This window comes from Pleurodeles waltl, chromosome 1_2, assembly GCF_031143425.1.
Source record: "Pleurodeles waltl isolate 20211129_DDA chromosome 1_2, aPleWal1.hap1.20221129, whole genome shotgun sequence".
Classification (NCBI taxonomy): domain Eukaryota; kingdom Metazoa; phylum Chordata; class Amphibia; order Caudata; family Salamandridae; genus Pleurodeles; species Pleurodeles waltl.
The window spans coordinates 1,282,152,623-1,282,173,682 of record NC_090437.1 but is presented as its reverse complement, the minus strand read 5'-3'; the positions used below and the strand labels follow the sequence as shown (position 1 = coordinate 1,282,173,682).

The following is a 21,060-nucleotide window of genomic DNA, read 5'->3' as shown; positions in this document are numbered from 1 at the left end:
TAGTCTATGTATAGCATGTGTATCTGCAGCTACACATGCCATCAAACGGAAAATGTCACTTACCCAGTGTACATCTGTTTGTGGCATGTAGTGCTGCAGATTCGCATGCATCCTCCCTCCTCCCCGGAAGATTGTAGTCGTTAAAGTTTTTACATTTGTACATATGTATATACATTTGCATGAACATCTCTTTGTATTACTATACTCTCACTCCCTTCACCGTCTGTGGGAAAACAGTCTAACAATAGTCGATGCCCATGCGCACTGGAACTGAGAAGAGGAGTCACTCGATCCTTTGACTCCGAAAAGACTTCTTCAAAGAAAAAGAACTTGTAACACTCCAAGCCCAACACTAGATGTTGGAAGAGCTATGCATAGCATGTGAATCTACAGCACTACATGCCACGAACAGATGTACATTTTATATATATATATATATATATATATATATATATATATATATATATATATATATATATATATATATATATATATATATATATATATATATATATATATATATATATGCAAAAAACAAAGGAGAACTCTGGGAAGTTCCCAATTTTAGGTGGAGAGCCGCTCTAGTAAGGAGCACCCTGCAACACCAGCGACACCTCAAATGTCTGCTTATCTAGCAAAGTTTTTCAGCATAGGATCAGCACAGTGCTATCCTCGCCCAGCTAGATAGTGACAGTCTTTTGCCATTTGTACAGCAAAATCTTTAAGCATAGGATTGACAGTGTCATCCTCGCCGAGCTGTAAAATGACAAAAGCCATTTATCACTCCAGGCACAGTATTACAGCTTTGGACTGGCCAGATACCGTCCAAGCAACCCCTGACAACTGTTTCGCTCCCATTAGAGCTCTTCAGAGGGGTTTAGCTTTATATATACACTTCTATAGGTCAGTGGATGTCTATGTAACATGCCCTATGCAGTGATCGGGGGTGTTTGTGATATTTATCTGATAGCAACTTCTAGTTGCAGATTCCTTACCTTAGAATTTTTCCCCAGGCATCAAACTAGATCTGGAGATTTTTTCTTCTAGCAATACCCTTGCGCATCGCTAGGTGGTGTTGGTCGACTCTGGGGGCGTCGTTAATGTCTTAGTCGCCGTGATGACTTTGGGAGTAGTACATCGACGCCGCCTCAATGCAGTGACGTCAGTTATTTTCTTTCCACGCCACCCGCTGATCCGGAGAGAACTACCCTTGGTAAATTTTTGACCGACTGACTTTTTGTGAGGTATTTGGTGCATCGAGGGATGTCCCTGAAGTCTGGCTTCAGTCACCACATGATGTCAGTGACTGATCCGCATCGGGTCTGTTTGTGGTGCCTGGACTGCGATCACGACCCAAATTCGTGCTCCGAGTGCCGGGCCATGCACCCGAAGGCCTTGAGGGATCGGTCCCTTAAGCTGATGGCGGCTCTGCGCTCGACTCTGCATAGGTTCCGGTCTCGCTCGAGGCTGCTTCAAAGTCTTTGGGTCAAGGTAAGAAGAAGAATTCCCGTCATCCTTTGGCTTCACCCACTCGCTCAGCTGATGCGACGTGAGGAGCATTGACGCGAGAGGCCTCCATCTATTGAGCCTGCTTTTGGGTCTGCTTTGCGCTTCCCCAAGTTTCCGGGAGCCGGGGTGACCCCTGCCCAATTAAAGGAATTTTTGGGCAGTCCGACCCTGCTACAGTGCCTTCGGGCACAAGGGGTTTGTTTGGGGGGGGTCTTTGGGTTCCATGCCAGAGGTACCATCGAGACCTTCCCCAGAACCTGTTCGATTGTCGATGCTTCAGACGGTGGTGCCCACCATCGACTTCGACCTGAACCCTGACAACTCGGACCGGTGTTGGCCGATGCCCCCTCCTTCAATGGGGCCTATTCACACCAGGTTGAATTCTGACCCTTAATGTTATGGGTTCTATTTTGGGGAAGGATTGGTTTGGTCCCTGGACGAAGGGGCTCAGATGTGGAGGGCCCTGGTTGAAGCACCTCCGTCAGGAGATTAGACCTGACCTGAACAGTAGGCAGCTCAAGGCTGAGGACCTCAGCCGCCCTACTGACCACCATGGAATAAGTTGCTCCCTCCGCCGAGGCCACAGTAGAAAGAGACAGCATGCCAGTGTCTGGAGAGGTATCCAGACCACTGGCTTTGCCCAGTCCAAGTTAGGGACATTCTGGTATTCGTAAGGGTCCCTGGACGAATACCAGAATGTCCCTAACTTGGACTGGGCAAAGCCAGTGGTCTGGATACTTCTCCAGACACTGGCATGCTGTCTCTTTCTACTGTGGCCTCGGCGGAGGGAGCAACTTATTCCATGGTGGTCAGTAGGGCGGCTGAGGTCCTCAGCCTTGAGCTGCCTACTGTTCAGGTCAGGTCTAATCTCCTGACGGAGGTGCTTCAACCAGGGCCCTCCACATCTGAGCCCCTTCTTCCATTCAGTGAAGCTCTCACTGATGTCCTTTTTGGTACGTTGGCCAGACCCAACACAGGCCCCTGTGAACCAGAGAATTGCACGCCCCCATCGGCCGCCCCTAATGACCCTAAATTCCTGTCCCAACACCGCACGCCTGAAAGCCTTGGTATACTCCTCTTCGGGCGCATTCCCTTCCGCACCTCCGGATCAGGACTCAAAACGGCTGGAACAATTTGGGAAGAGGTTTTCGTTCTCCAGTCCACATGGTCGTGGGACAGGGAACCAAAGGTCTGCCCAGTCCACCCCTGCCCCTGATGTAGCCTCCAGACCCTCCTAGTCTGTCCCCTCACTCTGGTCCAGTTGGTGGCAGGATTCGCCATTACTTGCCCCACTGGGAATCCATCACTACGGACAGGTGGATTTTGCAGATTGTTAGAAGGAGCTTCTCCCTCACCTTCGAATCTGCCCCATCATCCATGCCTTCATCATTCAGCTGTTTACCGAATGATCATTTGGCACTTCTTTGCCAGGAAGTCATGGCTTTCTTGGCCAAGGGAGCCATAGAGAGGGTCCCTGCGCCAGAAGTAGGTTGTGGTTCTTATTCCTGCTACTTTCTGGTGCCTGACAAGGGCTTATGTCCTACCCTAGACCTTCAGGCTCTCAATCTCTTCCTCAAGAAGGAGAAATTCAAAATGCTCGTCCTGGCTCAGGTCCTATCTGCCTTGGACCAGAAGACTGGATGGTAGTGTTGGACTTGCAGGACGCTTATTTACATATTCCGATCCTGCCTGCCCACAGACGTTACCTACGATTCATGGTAGGTCACAAGCACTTTCAATTTACCATGCTCCCCTTCGACCTTACCAGCGCCCCTCGAGTGTTCACAAAAGTGATGGCGGTGGTTGCAGCTCATCTGTGCAGGTTGGAGTTTTCAGTCTCCCTCCCCCCCCCCGCACCCCCCCCCCCCCCCCCCCCCCCACCACGATGACTGACTGTTGAAGGTGGACTCTCCTCAGTCGTCTCCCACCTTCAGACTACGGCGAACCTCCTGCACATGCTGGGGTTCACTATAAACATGCCAAGGTCACACCGGCTCCTTCTCAGGCACTCCCTTTCATCAGAGCTATTCTGGATACAGTGCAGTTTTGGGCCTATCCTCCCAAAAAGCGTGTCCAGGATATTCAGGCTGTGATGCTGATCTTTCAGCCTCTATCTTGGGTTTTGGTGAGACTGACTGAGGCTGCTTGGGATCATGGCCTCCTGCATCCTGCTAGTGGCACATGCCAGGTGGCATATGTGGGTTCTGTAGTGGGAGCTGAAGTTCCAGTGGGCGTAGCTTGAGTGAAATGTCTCTGACATGGTCTAGATCTCGGAGGGGACTGCGAAAGACCTACAGTGGGGGCTTTTGAATCAACATTGGGTCAACGGCAGATCCCACTCCCATCCCCAACCAGATCTATTCATAGTGACGGGCGCATCACTTCTGGGATTGGGCGGCCACATGAGAGAGGCGGAGATCAGAAGTCTCTGGTCTCCAGCAGAGTCTGGGCTCTATATCAGTCTTCTAGAGCTCTGGGCGATCAGGCTTGCATTTAAAGCATTTCTTCCCTCTCTCAAAGGGAAAGTAGTGCAAGTGTTCAAAGACAACACTACTGCCATGTGGTACTGCAACAAAAGGGCGGAGTAGGATCCTGGACCCTTTTTCAGGAGGTGCTACGCCTCGGGACATGGCTGGCACATCAGAACATCACCCTGGTGATTCAACATCTGGCGGGCTTTCTGAATGCCAGAGCAGACTAACTCAGCCGTTGGTGCATAGCCAATCACGAATGGTGTCTCCATCCGTAGGTGACTCAAGGTCTCTTTAAGCAGTGGGGAGAGCCTTGATTAGATCTGTTTGCCTCTGCAGAGAATGTGCAATGTCAGCTGTTTTGCACATTGGAGTTTCCAAGGCGACACTCACTCGGAGATGCTTTTCGTCTCGAGTGGCACTCCGGCCTCCTTTCCGCCTATACCACTTCTGTCCAGAGTTCTCAGGAAGATGAAGAATGACTGGCTCCAAGTTCTCTTGGTGGCTCCAAACTAGGCACGGAGAGTATGGGTATCCAGTGGTCTTGGACAGTTATCCACCTGAACCTGTCCAATCTCCGCCTTCATGCGTGTGGATTGAGCGGCGGCATTTGATGGCTGTTGGAAAATGCCCTCTTTCTTGGCATGTTTACCCCCCATTTTCTGCCTGTTGTTATTGTGTTTGACTGTGTTCACTGGGATCCGGTTAACCAGGACCCCAGTGATTATGCTCATGCCTCTAAATTTGGTTGCTACTAACCTTTTCTTCCCCCAATTTGCATACTGATTCTCTCCCCTCCCCCCGTGTAAGTCCCTAGCATATGGTACATAGGTACCCACGGCATTGGGATTCCATGGGATCCCCATGGGCTGCAACAGTTATTCTGCCACCCATAGGGAACTCATGCAAAGGGTTCTGCAGGCCTCTAATTGCAGCCTGTGTGAAATGGGTGCATGCACCTGTTTCCACTACAGGTCACTACACCAGATCACTAGAAGTCATCCCTATGGTAGGCTCCCTCAGCCCAGAGGGCAGGGTGCAGGTACCTGTGTATGAGGACACCCCTGCACTAGCAGAAGTGCCCCCACAAACTCCAGATCCATTTTCCTGGACTTTGTGAGTGCGGGGACGCCAGTTTACTCGTGTACTGGACATAGGTCACTACCTATGACCAGCTACATAGTGGTAGATCCGAACCGGGGCATGTTTGGTATCAAACATGTCAGAATCATACCCCAGTATTGTTGCAAGTATTGGAAGTATGATTCCATGCTCTCTGGGGGCTCCTTAGAGGACCCCCAGCATTGCTACCACCAGTCTTGCAGTGTTTTCTGGGCAGCCCAGCTGCTGCCACACCGCAGACCGGTTTCTGCTCTCCTGCTGCTTGATCTGATCAAGCCCAGGAAGACAGAACAAAGGATTTCCTTTGAGAGAGGGAGGTAACACCCTCTCCCTTTGGAAATAGGTGTGACTGGCATGGGAGGGGTAAACGCCCCAAGCCACTGGTTTTCTTTGAAGGGCACATTTGGTGCCCTCTGTGCATAAACCAGTCCACAATGGTTCAGGGACCCCCAGTCCTTGCTCTGGCATGATACCGCACAATGGAAAGGGGGGTGACCACTCCCCTGTCCATCACCACCCCAGGTGTGGTGCCCAGAGCTGCTTCAGAGGGTCCCTGGGTTCTGCCATCTTGTTTCTAAGGTTGGCAGGGAACTCTGGGAGCATCTGAGTGGCCTGGCCAGGCTGGTGACCTCCGAGCCCCCTCCTGATAGGTGCTTACCTGGTTAGATGACCTATCCCCCCTTTCAGGGCTATTTAGGGTCTCTCTCTTGGTTGTGTCCTTCAATTCGGCTTGCAAGATTCCAGCAGGACTCCTCTGCAATCTCTGCTTTGACTTCTGCCCTCTGGAACTGCCACTGGAAACTCAAGGATGTGACATGCTGCTTCCAAGAAGAAAGGACTCTGCAGCAACTTTGTTTCCAGGGCTCCTGCCAGCTTTGCAGCAATTTCCTTGCTGTGCATCCTCGGAAGATTGCAACTCTTCAGCCTGCACAAGAAGGAATCTCCCTTGGAGTGAATGAGTCACTCACCTGAACCGCAGGCACTGGCAACAAGCGACGGCGACCACTTCATGGATCCTCTCCTGCTGAGCTGCATGGATCATGCATCATAAGTGGTTGTCCAGAGTAGTCCTCTTGGTGCTCTGCCAGCTGTCCAACTTAGATGGAGGTAAGCCTTAGCCTTCCCATACAGGACAGTACCCCGTGCACAGAGTCTCTTGCAGCTGCCAAGGCTTGTTTGCATCTCCTCCAAGGGATCTTCAAGTGACGTGTAGCTGCAGCCCCCAGCACTCCATCCTGCAAAGCACAGCCTCCTGTGGGGCTCTCCTGCGGCTTGGGATCCACTTTTGTAGTGCTACGTGGGCCTTTTCTGCAACTCGTGTTCCTGTCTCGTGGGACTCCTGGGGTTTCTGCCTCTGCTCCTGTGGACTCTCTGCGACGCTGAGGGTCCCCTGTGACTCCCCCCTCCTGGGTTGATTCCTCCTGGGCCTTGCTGGTTCCCGGAAGCACCTCTTTTGCACTAACCGTAAGTTTGCCTTTACCAAGGCTTATTGATGGAAATCCTGCACCGACGCCAGTCTGCAATCTTCCTTCCGGCGTGGGACATCTTCGGCATTCATCAGGAATGTTTCTTCGGCTCCAGGGCTGCAGTGCTGACCTATTCATCACCGTCAACCAACTCCTGCATCCACAGCTGGGAGGGTAGTACCTCCTACTCCTCCTGGACTCCATTGTGAGACTTGGACTTGGTCCTCTCTCTCCACAGGTCTTCTTTCTTCAGGGATCCACTGCTGGTTTTCTTGCAGTCTTGTCTGGGTGTCTTCTGTTTTTTTTTGTTTTGTTTTTTTCCTCCTTTTGGGTGGTTTGGGGGAAAATCCATTGTTTTACTCCTGCATTCCTGGTCGCTGTGGGGAGTACTATTACTTACCTCTATGGTTTTCTAGTACTCCCAGCTCCCCTCTACAAATTTTACTTACCTAAGTGGGGGTGCCTTGTTTGCATTCTATTTTTTTAAGTATATGGTTTGTGCTCTCCCTTAGGTCACTATTGATTATTACCATTTGCAATGTTTTCTAAACTTTTCTGTGCCTGCTTCTGATTGCTAGTGTATATATTTACTGTATTACTCCCTAAGGGTGGGGTTACCTGTCTAGTATTTTGTGGCGATATGTGCTAAAATAAAGTACCTTTATTTTTGTACAACTGAGTGTTTCCTTTCACGGGTATAAGTGCTGTGTGACTACAGTGGTATTGCATGCGCTTTGCATGTCTTCTAGGTAAGTCTTGGCTGCTCATCCACAGCTACCTCTAGAGAGCCTGGCTTCTAGACACTGCCTACACTTCAGTAAGAGGGGACACCTGGTCCTGGTATAAGTGTAAGTACCATAGTGATCCACCACACACCAGGCCAGCTTCCTACAACGGCTTTTGACCTTCCACCCGAAGTATGTGATGTAATCTTGGCAATTTGTGGCATGGTGTACCACCATATCTGACCCCCTCTCTGCCCCTCTTTTTGAGGTTTTTTTGTTTGTTTTCTTTGGCCCAGCAGGGCTTTGCTTTGAGCACCCTTAAGGGCTAGTTATCAGCTATCTCAGTCTTTCTTAGGTAGCCTAATCAACATTCACTCTAAGTCTCCTATTGTTTGAAGATTCCTTAAGGGCCCATTTGTTTCCTCCCACTTCGTTTATCATGCCTCAGTGGGACCTCAATCTTGTTCTTAATGTGTACTCCCTTTGAGCTGATGCACAATTGTCCCTAACGGCTCCTTACTTTCAAAACTTTTTTTCTAGTTGCCATCACCTTCTGCTTGCGCAGAGTAAGTGAGCTTCAGGCTCCATCTTCAAAACCCCCTTTTTTGTCTGTGCACCCTGACAAAGTGGTGTTGCGTACTAAGGCTTTCTCCCTTCCCAAGGTTGTTACACCTTTTCATGTAGGCCAGTTCATCACTTTGCCTACTTGTTACACACCTCCACATCCTTCTCATGAGAAGTAGAGACTCAACTGCCTGGATCCAAAAAGAACGTTGGCGTTCTATCTCAATCGTACTAAAGAATTCCGGGTGGTTGATCAACTCTTTGTTGGATATGTAGGTGCGAAGAAAGGGAATGCGGTGCAAAAACATACCATTTCCGATAGGTATTTCTTTGCATCAAGATATGCTATGCTTTGGCAAAGAAGCAACCCCCTGAGTGCTTGCGCGCTCATTCAACCAGAGCAATCTGCTGCTTCCACAATGTTAGCATGCAAAGTTTCTGTCCGGGGTATCTGTCAGGCAGCCATGTGGGATCCCTGCACACGTTTACTAAACATTACAGCCTGGACAGTCGGGTCCGTAGGAACGTCTACTTTGGTCGTTTGGTCCTGCAGGATTTTCTAGTATGATCTTGGTTCTCAGACTGCCTCCTAGGATGGGATGGCTTTGGTATCTATTCTAAGGTAAGGAATCTGCAACTAGAATTGTCTGTCAGATGTACAAGTTACTTACCTTCGGTAACAATATATCTGATAGAGACATATTCTAGTTGCAGATTTCTTACCGACCCACCCATCCTCCCTGCTTGCGAACTGATTCCTAGGGCCAGGATTTCCCCATTCAGGGCCTTAACTCTGGCACACTAATTTCAGTGTTCGACGCAGCTCTGCGCTTTGGCGCAGAAAGTTGTGAAAAGAAACTGATGTCAAAGCGCTGAGGCAGCGTTTATGTACCACTCCCGACGCCATCACGGCAACTTTGACACCCTCAGAGTCGACCGACGCACAAGGGTATTGCTTGAAGAAAAAATCTCCGAATCCTGTCTGATACCTGGGGGAAAATTCTAAGGTAAGTAATCTGCAACTAGAATGTCTCTACCAGATATATTGTTACCGAAGGTAAATAACTTTTACATTCTTACATGTTTATTTTGGAGCAGTAGTCATAAACACTGCTTTGTTTTAGACAGGTTTATATTGGAAATAGTAACTGAAGTACTAAATTACACTTTATGTAGTAAACAGATGGGGAATTAAAAAAAATATGTACTTAACAATACAGGGTTTGAAAACAACCAGCTTTGTGGAAAAGCACACTTTGCCTTTAGAACTCAGTTTTGAAGATGCTGCCAGCAAAGTAGAGCTATGAGCCTTGACAGCAATGAAAATATTTAGCTTTTAATTAACAGACCACTGATTAAGCAGTAGAGATTGGTTGGGCTTAAATTTCTGAATCTACCACTACATGTCTTGACAGAAATTAAAATGTTCAGGTTCTGCTTGGCATTCATGAAGAGATTGATAATTGAGCAATATCAGTGGTGAATCTTAGTAGATTGTTTTGTGGAGTGAAGAAAATCGTACTGAATCCTGGCTTGCCATCAGATGTAATTTGTATTTGACACACCTCTGAAATGAGAGATCCTCTGCCTGCGAAATGTTTTATGCCACTATATTGTGTACACTAAAAATGCTCGGACATGTTCTTTCAGGTTTTATTGTTGAAAATATTGAAAGTACTGTAAAGGAATGAGGGTATATATTGGGGGACTGAATGTTCTATTATGCAAGAACTTTGTGAAAAATTTTGTCAAGCACTTCGTTTTCTTTATAGGTATAACCTGCTTCCCAGGATCATTGAATCAAAATATCTTGATGCAATGGATGCAGAGCATTGAAGTTTCACATGCAAATCGCAGCTTTATTTCAGATGTGAAAACTGCAACACTTTCAGAAAAAGGGAAGATTTCTCATTGCTGTGTTCAGTTGTCACTCTGTTCTGTCAGTATTCTCTGAAGGCATTTAACATACTGTGGTGTGCTGGAAAAGGATTATCCCATTTTCTGCGTGTAAAACACAAAAGAAAATTCTCTGGTGCAAACAGACTATCGGAAGACCATGTTCATCAAGCAAACCTATACATCACCAAAAATGCTTACGTAAACTTTGTTCAAAGAAAGATGCCAATGCTATCCCTTAATTTTAAGGAAGATTTTATTTTTAAAAATGTTTCACGTCTTGGAGGAACCAAATATTAATATATGAAGATGACATTTGACTTGTGATTTTAACTATTGCGAGATTAATCTAGTGGCATTTGTCTTTCATTGTACAGTGGCATTTCTGTTCTGTCCATTTTTCTCTGGGAAGATGACTCTATTCACGTCACTAAATACTGCGGAAAACTAGACACTTAACGACCCGACCCAGTGTTTTTGCAAATCTACCCCGGCTATGCATATGTAAATTTAATTGTTCACAATGTAGCATATTTGGCGGGCTTAAGCTATTTAATAGTAAGTTAAACTTTTCCCTGCACGTTACCTCTAGCTCCTTTAAATTCAAAATGGAAATTTGCACATCTTGTAGCAATGTTATTTATTTTTAAATCAACCGGTCTCAGTAACCCACACAGAATATATGATGTATGTCTGCGTAATGTGGACTAATCACAGATCTTCCACACATGAATACTATTGATACTGTACACATGGAGTGTCTTTAAACAGCCTACAATAAAGAACCTATCACTATTTGTCGAACGTCATCCAAGGTTTGTGGGACATTGTCTATACAACCAATGTAAATGGGCGTTAAGAAATTCGTTCAACTTTCAAATATGTTAACACATTGCTACAGATATTAAAATAGCCTCACACTCAATGTAAATGTGCCACCATCTTCTGTTCAAATTGTATATAAGGAAGAGTCAGTAGTTTGTCAGCCGATTTCTAGACATCTCTTTAGAAAACTAGTTACCAACTATAAAGAGCAACTTACTTTTGGCTAATTGAAAGTGTTGAATGTATTTTTTCCCCAGTTAGTGCTATGTTGCAAATTGTATGTTTTAATATTTCTGTCATGCTGTAGTGGAGCCTGTAGGACGTAATCCATGAAGCTATAGGAGAGCTGGAACTTTACAAAAACATGTCCATGTTTGTAACAATGGCAATTGCAAATTTCATATTTTGTTTTAATGTAGTGGCTGTTCTAGTGTTATGTTCATAGAAATATTTTGTATTTCCAGTTAGCTTAGTTACCAGTTCATTATATTAGTTTCAGATTTAATTTAAGATTATATAGTGCAGTTAGTGTTCTTTATTGTACAGCACGTATTATGCATAGCTGAGTTAGCGACAGTATTTAAACAAAATGTCCAAACACATCAACAAACAGATTGGGATATAAAATACACACATAACATAGATTCAAAACAGGAAAGGGTAATATGAATTCTTTACAGAGTAAAAAATTATCAGCGTTTAGTTAATTGTACGTTTTCCTATGTCGTAGTTCACTTATGCAAAATGTTGTATTCTGTTCAATTTATATTTTGAAAGCTAGTTAGAAAACACTCAGGTGTATGGTTTTGAAGTTTTAAAGTGTATGTGCAAAATCTGAATTTTTTTTCAGAGGTTACTTGGTGAATGACCTGAAAGTTACATGGAAACTGTTGCATTACAGTTACTGATAGATTTATCGCTATAACATAGTGCACTGTATTGTAATTTTACTTGGAGAAAGGCAAATAGCAGTAATGGAACACCAGCTTGTATTCTACATTGTTTTAGTCCTATCACTTTTCTCTGACTTTAGAAACATGTATGTTTGTATAAGGATGAGGGAATTTAAAGATCAGAAATAGCATTTTTCAAGATTGCTATCTTTATTAAAACATACAAATTCAAAGTGATTAATCCATAATTGTGCTCTTGGGCACATGGCAGTGGTTAGCTACCTCTCTCCAAGGTCAAACTTATGAAACTCCTGAAAGGAGATAAATAACTGCACATTTGAAGATTCCTACTGGAATTTCAGATTAGAATGTACAGTCTGCATTCAATGAATGAAGCACTCAAATGGAGCTAGAATTGTGCGGCGCAATTCATCATAATGGACTTGCCTTAAGGTGGGTGTTGCAGATACCCGTTTGTGTCGTAACAAAGGTGTTGGTGTACTGCATTTATTCATGTGAAAGAGTAGACATAAATGCATGACAATCATATATGTAATATAAAGTAATAAAACAGTGCCAAATGAGACTACATTCATCATTTGCTTGTTTTGTGGTTGAATTAACACAGTAGGAAGAATTAGAAATAACATAATTGAGTAGTACATTTTGTCATTGCAAAAAAAGAAAAACATTTTACCCTAATGGGTGTGGAAAATGTAGGAAAACATTTCCCCAATGTTGCTTGAATAACACTGGATTGTCATTTATTTTCTGGGGTCGAATGTCGATTTTGTCATCAGAGTACAATATGTTCCAAACGGGCTGAAACTGAAAGGTTTATCAGTCATTAAGTATAATAGTTGTAAATATTTGTAATGTGCGATGTAGCGTCAAACTTATCTTTTGTCAAGCAAGTGGTAGTTGAGTCATTCAATATGAGCACAATATTAGCAAATAAATGCTCACTGGTAAATGGCCCTTCACACTGGTATTGACTATGTTCCTTCAAAACAAAAATCTCTAACTGAAAATGTCAAACTCCAGTAGCACAAATTAGAGCTTCGGTATAATACAACATCTGGAGCTATTATGAACAGTAGTTTTTGATTAGATGCTGGCATCCATTATACATTTCACAATTCTGCATGTTTTTGTTTTTATGTGATAATTTTCGAAGTGCATTATAAATTCACTCAAAACCTTGTGTAGTTGCCAATGAGTTCTACTGTTATGATGTGCATTTTCATGAAACACTATTAGTGATATGTAAATAATTTGAGGAGAGCAAGAGTAGTTTAATTCATTATGGCACTGCGTTTACCTTTGGGAGAAAATGCAATTTATATGATTTGATACAAGTATTTAGTGCTTTAGTCAAAAAGGTACCTGCTTAAAGCATTCTTGGAGATTGACTGACCCTAGTGTTTTATATGTGCACAGGTGTGTGGCCTTCTCTATGGAAGTTTTGTAATCCATCGCATGACACTGATACCTTAAATGTACTTTTAATGCAGTAAGGAGGACAAGGTTGTTCTCTACTTTGTACATTCAGCAAAGGTAAAATTCAATAATTTCAGTATATTATCTACAATAGAAAAATAGTATAGCTTGTCTTAAATAAAATTACTAACATAAACCAGCATATAAAACTACATTTATAAACTGTTCAAATATACAAAATTGACTCCATTAAACAATGCCCCTTTGGGCATTTATTCAGTGACATTTGTTGGTCATCATTAAATTTAATTTAGAAGTCCTCTTGGACTAAAGACACTTATGTACCACCATTTTTGCATTATGGTTATTCTTTCAGTGGACCATCTCCTACCCTACAACAACCGAAGCCACCTGGTCTTTCTGTGCTGTTTCCACGCATATATTAATCTTTCTTGTGCATAAACGTTATTGAATATTCTGCTCACTAAAATTCACAGTTTGTCCCTTTTGAATTCTCAAATATCACACATGCCATAGACATGCCTCTGGTTTATCAAGAGGACACAGAAGAATAAAGTGGCTTGTGTCAATCCCGTTCTAAAAATTTGATGTGTGAAGTGTTTTGCTGTCATAGCTACACCATTGATTGGATATTTCCACCTTATGCCCAAATCTATCCACTTTCTTCTTTTACAATTCTGCAATTGGGTCATTCTACATCTGCACCACAGTTGATTGGAGAATTGTTTCAACTTGTTCTTTTCCACACTGTGAATTTTATCTCAGTAGTATTTGCAATTCAAAAGCATACACCCACTATCCTCAGATACAGTTGCTTAACACTCATTGTATGTCATGTACATTAAATCTGATGAGGTTTTTGTTCTCTGTCCCATCCATGTACAAGTCATACCATGTTCAATTTTTAAACAATGGAACATTTTTCTTTAGGTTCCAGTTTTGTTATTTGTACATATTCCATTGATCGAAATGTGTGTTATGATAGGGGAAAATACTGGTTAAAATGATTCATCTGTCCATTAAACATTATTAAATATGAAACAACCTTGCAATACATTTCTCTACTTAGTCTCCTAGACTACTTTTTGGGGTATCTGATGCGTTATTATTTAGGCTGAAATGTTTGGTATTGGCTATTTTCTCTTTCCTAATAAAAAGGAGAAATCTTATTAAACTGATCTGTAATTCACAACACTAAACCTCAAATAATACTAATGTCTGGCAATTGGAAATAATTCATTTGCATCTCCGTGCTAAGATTGGGGTAATGTTAACATATTCACTGCACATCAAGATGAGAATCAACTAGTATCTAACACAAAATTTGAGCTCTCCTTAGCTGTTTCACTTGGCATTGGTGTACCTCCCATATTGTCATTAAAGCAATATACAGAATAAAGCCCCTAACCAAATGTTGTCATGAGCTTAACAAGTATGGTAAATTATAGTTTATGAAAGTTTACTAAAAACTTACAATGGTTTCCTTTTAATGTTTTAATCTTTGTTAAAATATACACTTTCTTGGTAAAACCTCTTCAGTCCATGGCTTGTGAGATAGGGAAGTATAGGTCTGTTTAGCTCCAAAACTATTGCGGTTAGAGCTCTTTATAAAGCATCCTTCATTTTAGTTTCCTCTGATGGCTTGTGAAAATGGCATGTGTGCCGACCCCAAAAATAATAAAAGTAGTGAAATAGTGTTTTTTTTTTTTTACTTTATTTTTTTTTTGGGAGGAGGGGAAAGAGAGGGGTGGTTTAAACAAGAGCGAAAGGGGAAGAAAAAAACGTGACAAGACCTGGCATCATACCCTTCACATGGTGAAATATCAGGCAAAGTAGTGAAATAGTTCATAGTTTCCTCTTGAATCACATATCCTTTTCAAAATAAGCGATATAAATAAGAAGAAAAATATAACTGAATAAACCAAAGAAAGCTCTTTATTATTTATGGCTATCCCAGCTTCACAGTGGACTACAGGTAGTAGGTAAAATACTGTAGCCTTCTTAGACCTAAATGTTTTGCTTTTGCTTTTATTTTCGTTAGTTAGAATATTTTATGTCAAAACGTTTCTGACTGAGAAATTTCCATTATGTTTTCTGGGAATAATGAGACAGGAGAGTTACACAAAATTAATATTGTTCATGTGGTCACACAATATATATTGTCCTTGTTAAAAGTATGATTTTCAAAGTGAGTCTGTTTAGCTTACAAGTGGTCAATACAGCAAATGCAAATTTTCTTTTGATAAAAGAGTTGCTTCTTAAAAATATTCCTTTATTGTAAAAGGAAATGTGTTGTATATTTAAAGTAAGACTAAATAAACAGATGTATGTATACAAGTAATCCTTGTTGGCATTTTCTTTAGAATTTTCCAAAAAGCAGTATACAAGATGCATATATTAACTCTGGGTAAGGAGAACTAAGAACATATTGATATGTATTTTATTATCTGTCCACCACTGGTCTATGTAACACACGGCAGTACATTTGTGTGTTTTTACATCACTTAGATGAATATTTCATCTGTGAAAACCCAGTTACGAGGCATTTCTGAGCATGCTCTACTTATTCTATGATAGTATATTTCAATGTGTTTTGAGTATTTCTGTGAAACCACTTCTGCAAATTCTTGGGCACTTATGCTTTATCTGCCTGCAAAAAATTGCTCTCATATAGCTACTCTCCCTCCGGTTATATATAGACATTGCTCCATAAAAATACTAATCCAAGATTCTTAAATTGGTAAGGTAACCCACTTTTTTAAGGCAAACTCCACAAAATGTATGCATTCATGTCCACTGTGTAGTAATACTCACTTATTCTCAACATATAGGCACCCTACCACCTAGAAGCTTGTTAGGTTATGGCTCAATAAAATGGTGTTTATCCACAGTGGTACACAGTTTTGTATTTTATGATATTCATTGATGGCCATAAACACACAAAACATTCTGCACACCTGTGTGGACCCCAGAGCATTTCTCATAGATGTATTGACCAAAAAAGGCTGCTTCTGACCCCCCATGAAGTCTGTGAGCTGTTTGCCAAGCTCTCACAAGGTGCAGTATTTTGCCATTTGAAGAAAAACTAGGGATCGGAAAGATATCTGACTGAGGGAGCTCATGGAAAACATAGGAGCTGAGGAAAAGCTGAAGAAAAGACTGGAGAGATCATTTACTCATGCTACCTGTAGGACGTTGGTTCTGTAGTACATACTATCTCAGTGAGAGATAGGGTGCACAGAGTCCAAGGGTTCCCCTTGGAGGTTGATAGAGCATTGGTATTATCTAATTTTGCCACTATTTTGTGGTAGTGTGGTCGAGCAGTAGGCTTATCAGAGGGTAGTGTTAAGCATGTGTTGTACCCACACAGTCAATACATGAGGAATACACACTCAGACTTACTCCAGGCCAATAGTTTTTATATAGAAAAATATATTTTCTTAATTTATTTTAGAACCACAAGATTCAAGATTTGAGGTAAGTACATAAAATGCAAGATACTTCACACAGGTAAGTAGAGAACTTTGATTCAAAACAGTAGTACACACAGTTTTGGTTAAAATGGCAATAAGCTATTTTAAAAGTGGACACTGCAAAAATCAACAGTTCCTGGGGGAGGTAAGTTTGGTTATGTTTCTCAGGTAGGTAAAGCACTTACACAGTCAGTCTCCTGGGCATAGACAGCCCACCATTGAGGGTTCAAGGCAACCCCAAAGCCACAGCACCAGCAACACAGGGCCGGTCAGGTGCAGAGGTCAAAGGAGGGCCCAAAACACATAGGTGCCTATGAAGAACAGGGGTGCTCTGGTCCTAGTCTGCTTACAGGCAAGTACCTGTGTCCTCTGGGAGCAGACCCCCCAGGGGGGTTTTGTAGAGCACTGAGGGCAGGGGGAGGGAGACACAAGCCCACAAACACCCTCAGCGGCACAGGGGCAGCCGGGTGCAGTAGGCAAAGTAGGCGTCTGCTTTGCTATAGAAAGCAATGGAGGGACCCTCGGGTCATTTAGGCAATGCAGGCAGGGCACAGTGGGGCTTCTCAGGCCAGCCATGGACTGGGCTAGGATGAAGGCTGCCTGCTGGTCACTCCTGCACTGGTATGTGGTTCCTCTCGGTCCTGGGGGCTGCAGGTGCAGTGTTTGGGCCAGGCGTCGGGTTCATTTGTTACTAGGCAGTTGCGGTCAGGGGGAGCCTCTGGATCCTGTCTGCAAACGTCGCTGTGGGGGCTCAGAGGGGTCGACTCACGGTGTCCACGTCATTGGAGTCGCACGGGAGTCCTCTCTGCGGTGTTTGTTGTCCTGGACTAGAGCCGGGGGTGTCTAGTGCAGAGTGTGAAGACTTACGCTTCTGGCGGGAAGTGAGAGTCTCTTTAAAAGTTGCTTTAAAGTTGCAAAGTTGTTGCAGTTTCTAAACAGTGCCACTGTTCTCTGGAGGTTCTTTGTCCTTTAGGTGCAGGGCAGTCCTCTGAGTCCTCAGGTCGCTGGTCCCACTGGATGCATCGCTGTGCAGGTTCTTTGGGTCTGGAGACAGGCTGGTAGGGCTGAGGCCAAGTCAGTTGGTGTCTCCGTCGTCTCCGCTGGGCTTTCAGGTCAGCAGTCATTCTTTCTTCAGGTTGCAGGAATCTGATTTCCTGGGTTTAGAGTCACCCCTAAATACTAAATTTAGGGGTGTGTTTTGGTCTGGGGGCAGTAGCCAATGGCTACTGTCCCTGAGGTTGGCTACACCCTCTTTGTGCCTCCTCCCTGAGGGGAGGGGAGGACATCCCTATTCCTATTGGGGGAATCCTCCAAGCTCAAGATGGAGGATTTCTAAAGGAAGGGGTTACCTCAGCTCAGGGCACCTTAGGGGCTGTCCTGACTGGTAGGTGACGACTCCTTGTTTTTCTCCTCTCCTTCAGACTTGCTGCCAAAAGTATGGGCTGTGTCTGTAGGGGCGGGCATCTCTACTAGCTGGGATGTCCTGGGGTGCTGTAACAGGCAGGAGCCTTTGAGGCTCTCCACCAGGTGTTACAGTTCCTGCAGGGGGAGGTGAGAAGCACCTCCACCCAGTGCAGGCTTTGTTCCTGGTCACAGTGACAAAGGCACCCACCCCATGGCCAGAAACTCGTCTGGTTATGGCAGGGTGGCAGAAACTGGTCAGCCTAACACTATCTCTAAGATGCCCTCTGGGTGTATTTTACAATAAATTCCATAATGGCACCCATGTGCATTTATTGTGCTGAGATGGTTGATACCAAATGTCCCAGATTTCAGTGTAGCCATTATGGAACTGTGGAGTTTGTAATTGACAGACTCCCAGACCATATACTCTTTATGGCTACCCTGCACTTACAATGTCTAATGTTTGGCTTAGACACTGTAGGGGCGTAGTGCTCATGCAACTATACCCTCACCTGTGGTATTGTGCACCCTGCCTTAGGGCTGTAAGGCCTGCTGGAGGGGTGACTTACCTATGCCACAGGCAGTGAGTTGTGGGCATGGCATTCTGAGGGGAGTGCCATGTCGCCTTAGTCATTTTCTCCCAACTAGCACACACAAGCTGTGAGGCAGTGTGCATGTGCTGAGTGAAGGGTTCCCATGGTGGCATAATACATGCTGCAGCCCTTAGAGATCTTCCCTGCCCAGAGGTCCCTTGGTACCAGGGGGACCATTTACAAGGGACTTATCTGTGTGCCAGGGCTGTGCCAATTGTGGGAACAAAGGTACAGTTTAGGGAAAGAAACTGGTGCTGGGGCCTGGTTAGCAGGGTCCCAGCACACTTTCAGCCATAACTGGCATCAACAAAAGGCAAAAAGTTAGGGGGTAACCATGCCAAGTAAGGCATTTCCTCTCACTACCTGTGAGAAGCAGCCTACCGCTGACAAAGACTCCCACAAAGGGAGATCTAGAGAAAGGATGTTGTCTTTGACACATCAGTGACCTCACTCTCAACAGCATTTCAGATCAACTTCAAAGGCATTGCTGTCGGGAGATGCTCCTACTTGTCAGACCCTCATGACAGAACATCTAAACAATGTTACAAACGTTTGAAACACCCCCGTTCCGAGGTCTGTTGGAGTACTCATCATTCATCAACATGTCCACCACTCAGCATTGATGGAGACTCCAGTAACATACACGGCAGCAATTGAAACTCTCAACAGTAGTAACTCCACCTACAACATCTAAGACTGATAACAGTTCACTGCTAAGCCACTCAAAATCAAAGAAAATACACTCTAGATATACACACTATCAATGTCAAAGGTTACGATTATCTCTAACTCCTCAAAACTCAATAGCCAGGAGCAACCTATTCCTGTCAGTTATTTGCTTGGCTTTATCACCTCTACGTTCTCCGCATCTAATGTCACAAACAAGGTACAGCTACATCTGTATAAACATACATTTTCCACGCATCTAACTACTATTCCAAAGCAAGTGAAGTGTCATTCCAAGCCTCATTAGAGAAAAAGGGTACCCTGCATAAGAAGATACAGGAGTGGGACAATGTAATTCACAAAACAACAAAAAACAAACTCCCACCTCCAAACAAGGTTCTGTATAAAGCATCCGAAATACAATCCTGAATCTTTAACAGCACTATTGATATACTTTTATTAATCAAAGTAATTTGTTAGAAAAATTGTCCGATTAATATCATACCATATTATAGCCATCCCCTTAATAAGCAACTTGCAGTAACAAATTCACTCCAACATCTCTCCACAAACTGACTATATATATAAATACATCACTCAACAGACTATAAATGACTGTTTAATTGGAAAGCCCCAAATCTACAAAAATTATACAAACAGCAACCCAATCCTACCATTAACATACTAATGTTGCAAATGTATAACCTGTTGTAGCAAATATTAATCGCATACGATTTTTATAGAAGACCTTTTAAATACAATGACTACAGCACTTTCCTAGAATCATTAATAAAGGTCCATTGAGTTGTATCACCCCAAATGATGTCAAATAATCAATGGCCTCTTGGCTATTGGGCGGTGCCCAGAATCTGGACAAGGCCTAAACTGGTAACTACTGGAGTGATATCCAAAAATGTGTTGATACAGTGTCATTAATAGTGTTGATGCACGTTTCGGTGCTAAGTAGCTCCACATCCACGCACCTTCTTCAGGACACAATCAACAAAAGTTTAAAAGTCAAAGCATTTACACTTGTATGGAGAAAGCAGCAGGGCCCACAGGATTACCAAGTATCCCGGACTCCTGGAAGTCTGTACGAGGCTGATAATAGCATCCATGGGAAACAGCAAATCAAGGTACTGTAGAAATCTATTGAATCTTGATTTGCCGTTTCCTGCTTGGTACATCATTTTTATCTGGAGAAAACTAATAAGAATAGTTTTTATCTGTAGAGTATTGGTCCTGTGCTGTCTGCGATATGATTGAGAGCCATCAGGGGGACTGTTATAAGAATTTGAAGAGTCTGTACAGAGGTGTTGCCCTCCCCCTGTTTGGATTTTGAGGACTTTTAAACTTTTGTTGATTGTGTCCTGAAGAAGGAGCCTGGCAGTGGAGCTACTTGGCACCTAAACGCGCGTTGACACCATTAACAAATTAATGGATATTATTACAGTAGCTACCAGTTTAGGCCCTTGTCCATATTCTGGTAACTGCCCAGTAGCCGGGGGCCCTTATTTACTTGACATCAGTTGGGGTGATACAACTCAATGGACCCTTATTACTGAATCTGGAAAAGTGCTATAGTCATTGTATTTGAAAGTTCTTGTATAAAAATCATGTGACTTGTGTATATATAACATGTTATACAATTGCAACATTGGTATGTTAATGGTAGGATTGGGTTCCTGTTTGTATAATTGTATATTAGGATTGGGGCTTTTCAATTGAAGTCATTTATTGTCTGAGTGATGTATTTATATATGGTCAGTATGTGGCGATATGTTGGAGTGCATGTGTTAGTGTGAATGTTATTTTTTTTAGTACTAGAGGGATGGCTATAATATGGTATGATATTAGACAATGTTTGTAAAAAATTACTTTGATTCATAAAATTATATCAATAGTGCTGTTAAAGATTTGATTGTATTTTGTATTTTTTATATAGAAACTTGTTTGGAAGTGGGGGTTTGTTTTTGTTGTCTTGTCAGTCCA

General features: G+C 43.3%; 1 protein-coding gene across 2 annotated transcripts in view; it reads left to right on the top strand.

Moving 5' to 3' along the window:
• Window positions 1-12,057, top strand: part of SLC4A11 (solute carrier family 4 member 11) — a 759,568-nt gene extending 747,511 nt beyond the window's left edge. For both annotated transcript variants that reach the window (XM_069204998.1, XM_069204991.1), the window contains exon 20: window positions 9,630-12,057. In XM_069204998.1, coding sequence (XP_069061099.1) covers window positions 9,630-9,693 — 64 coding nt within the window. In that variant the 3' untranslated portion in view covers window positions 9,694-12,057. The remainder of the gene's footprint in view (window positions 1-9,629) is intronic.
• The last annotated feature ends 9,003 nt before the right edge of the window (window positions 12,058-21,060 follow it).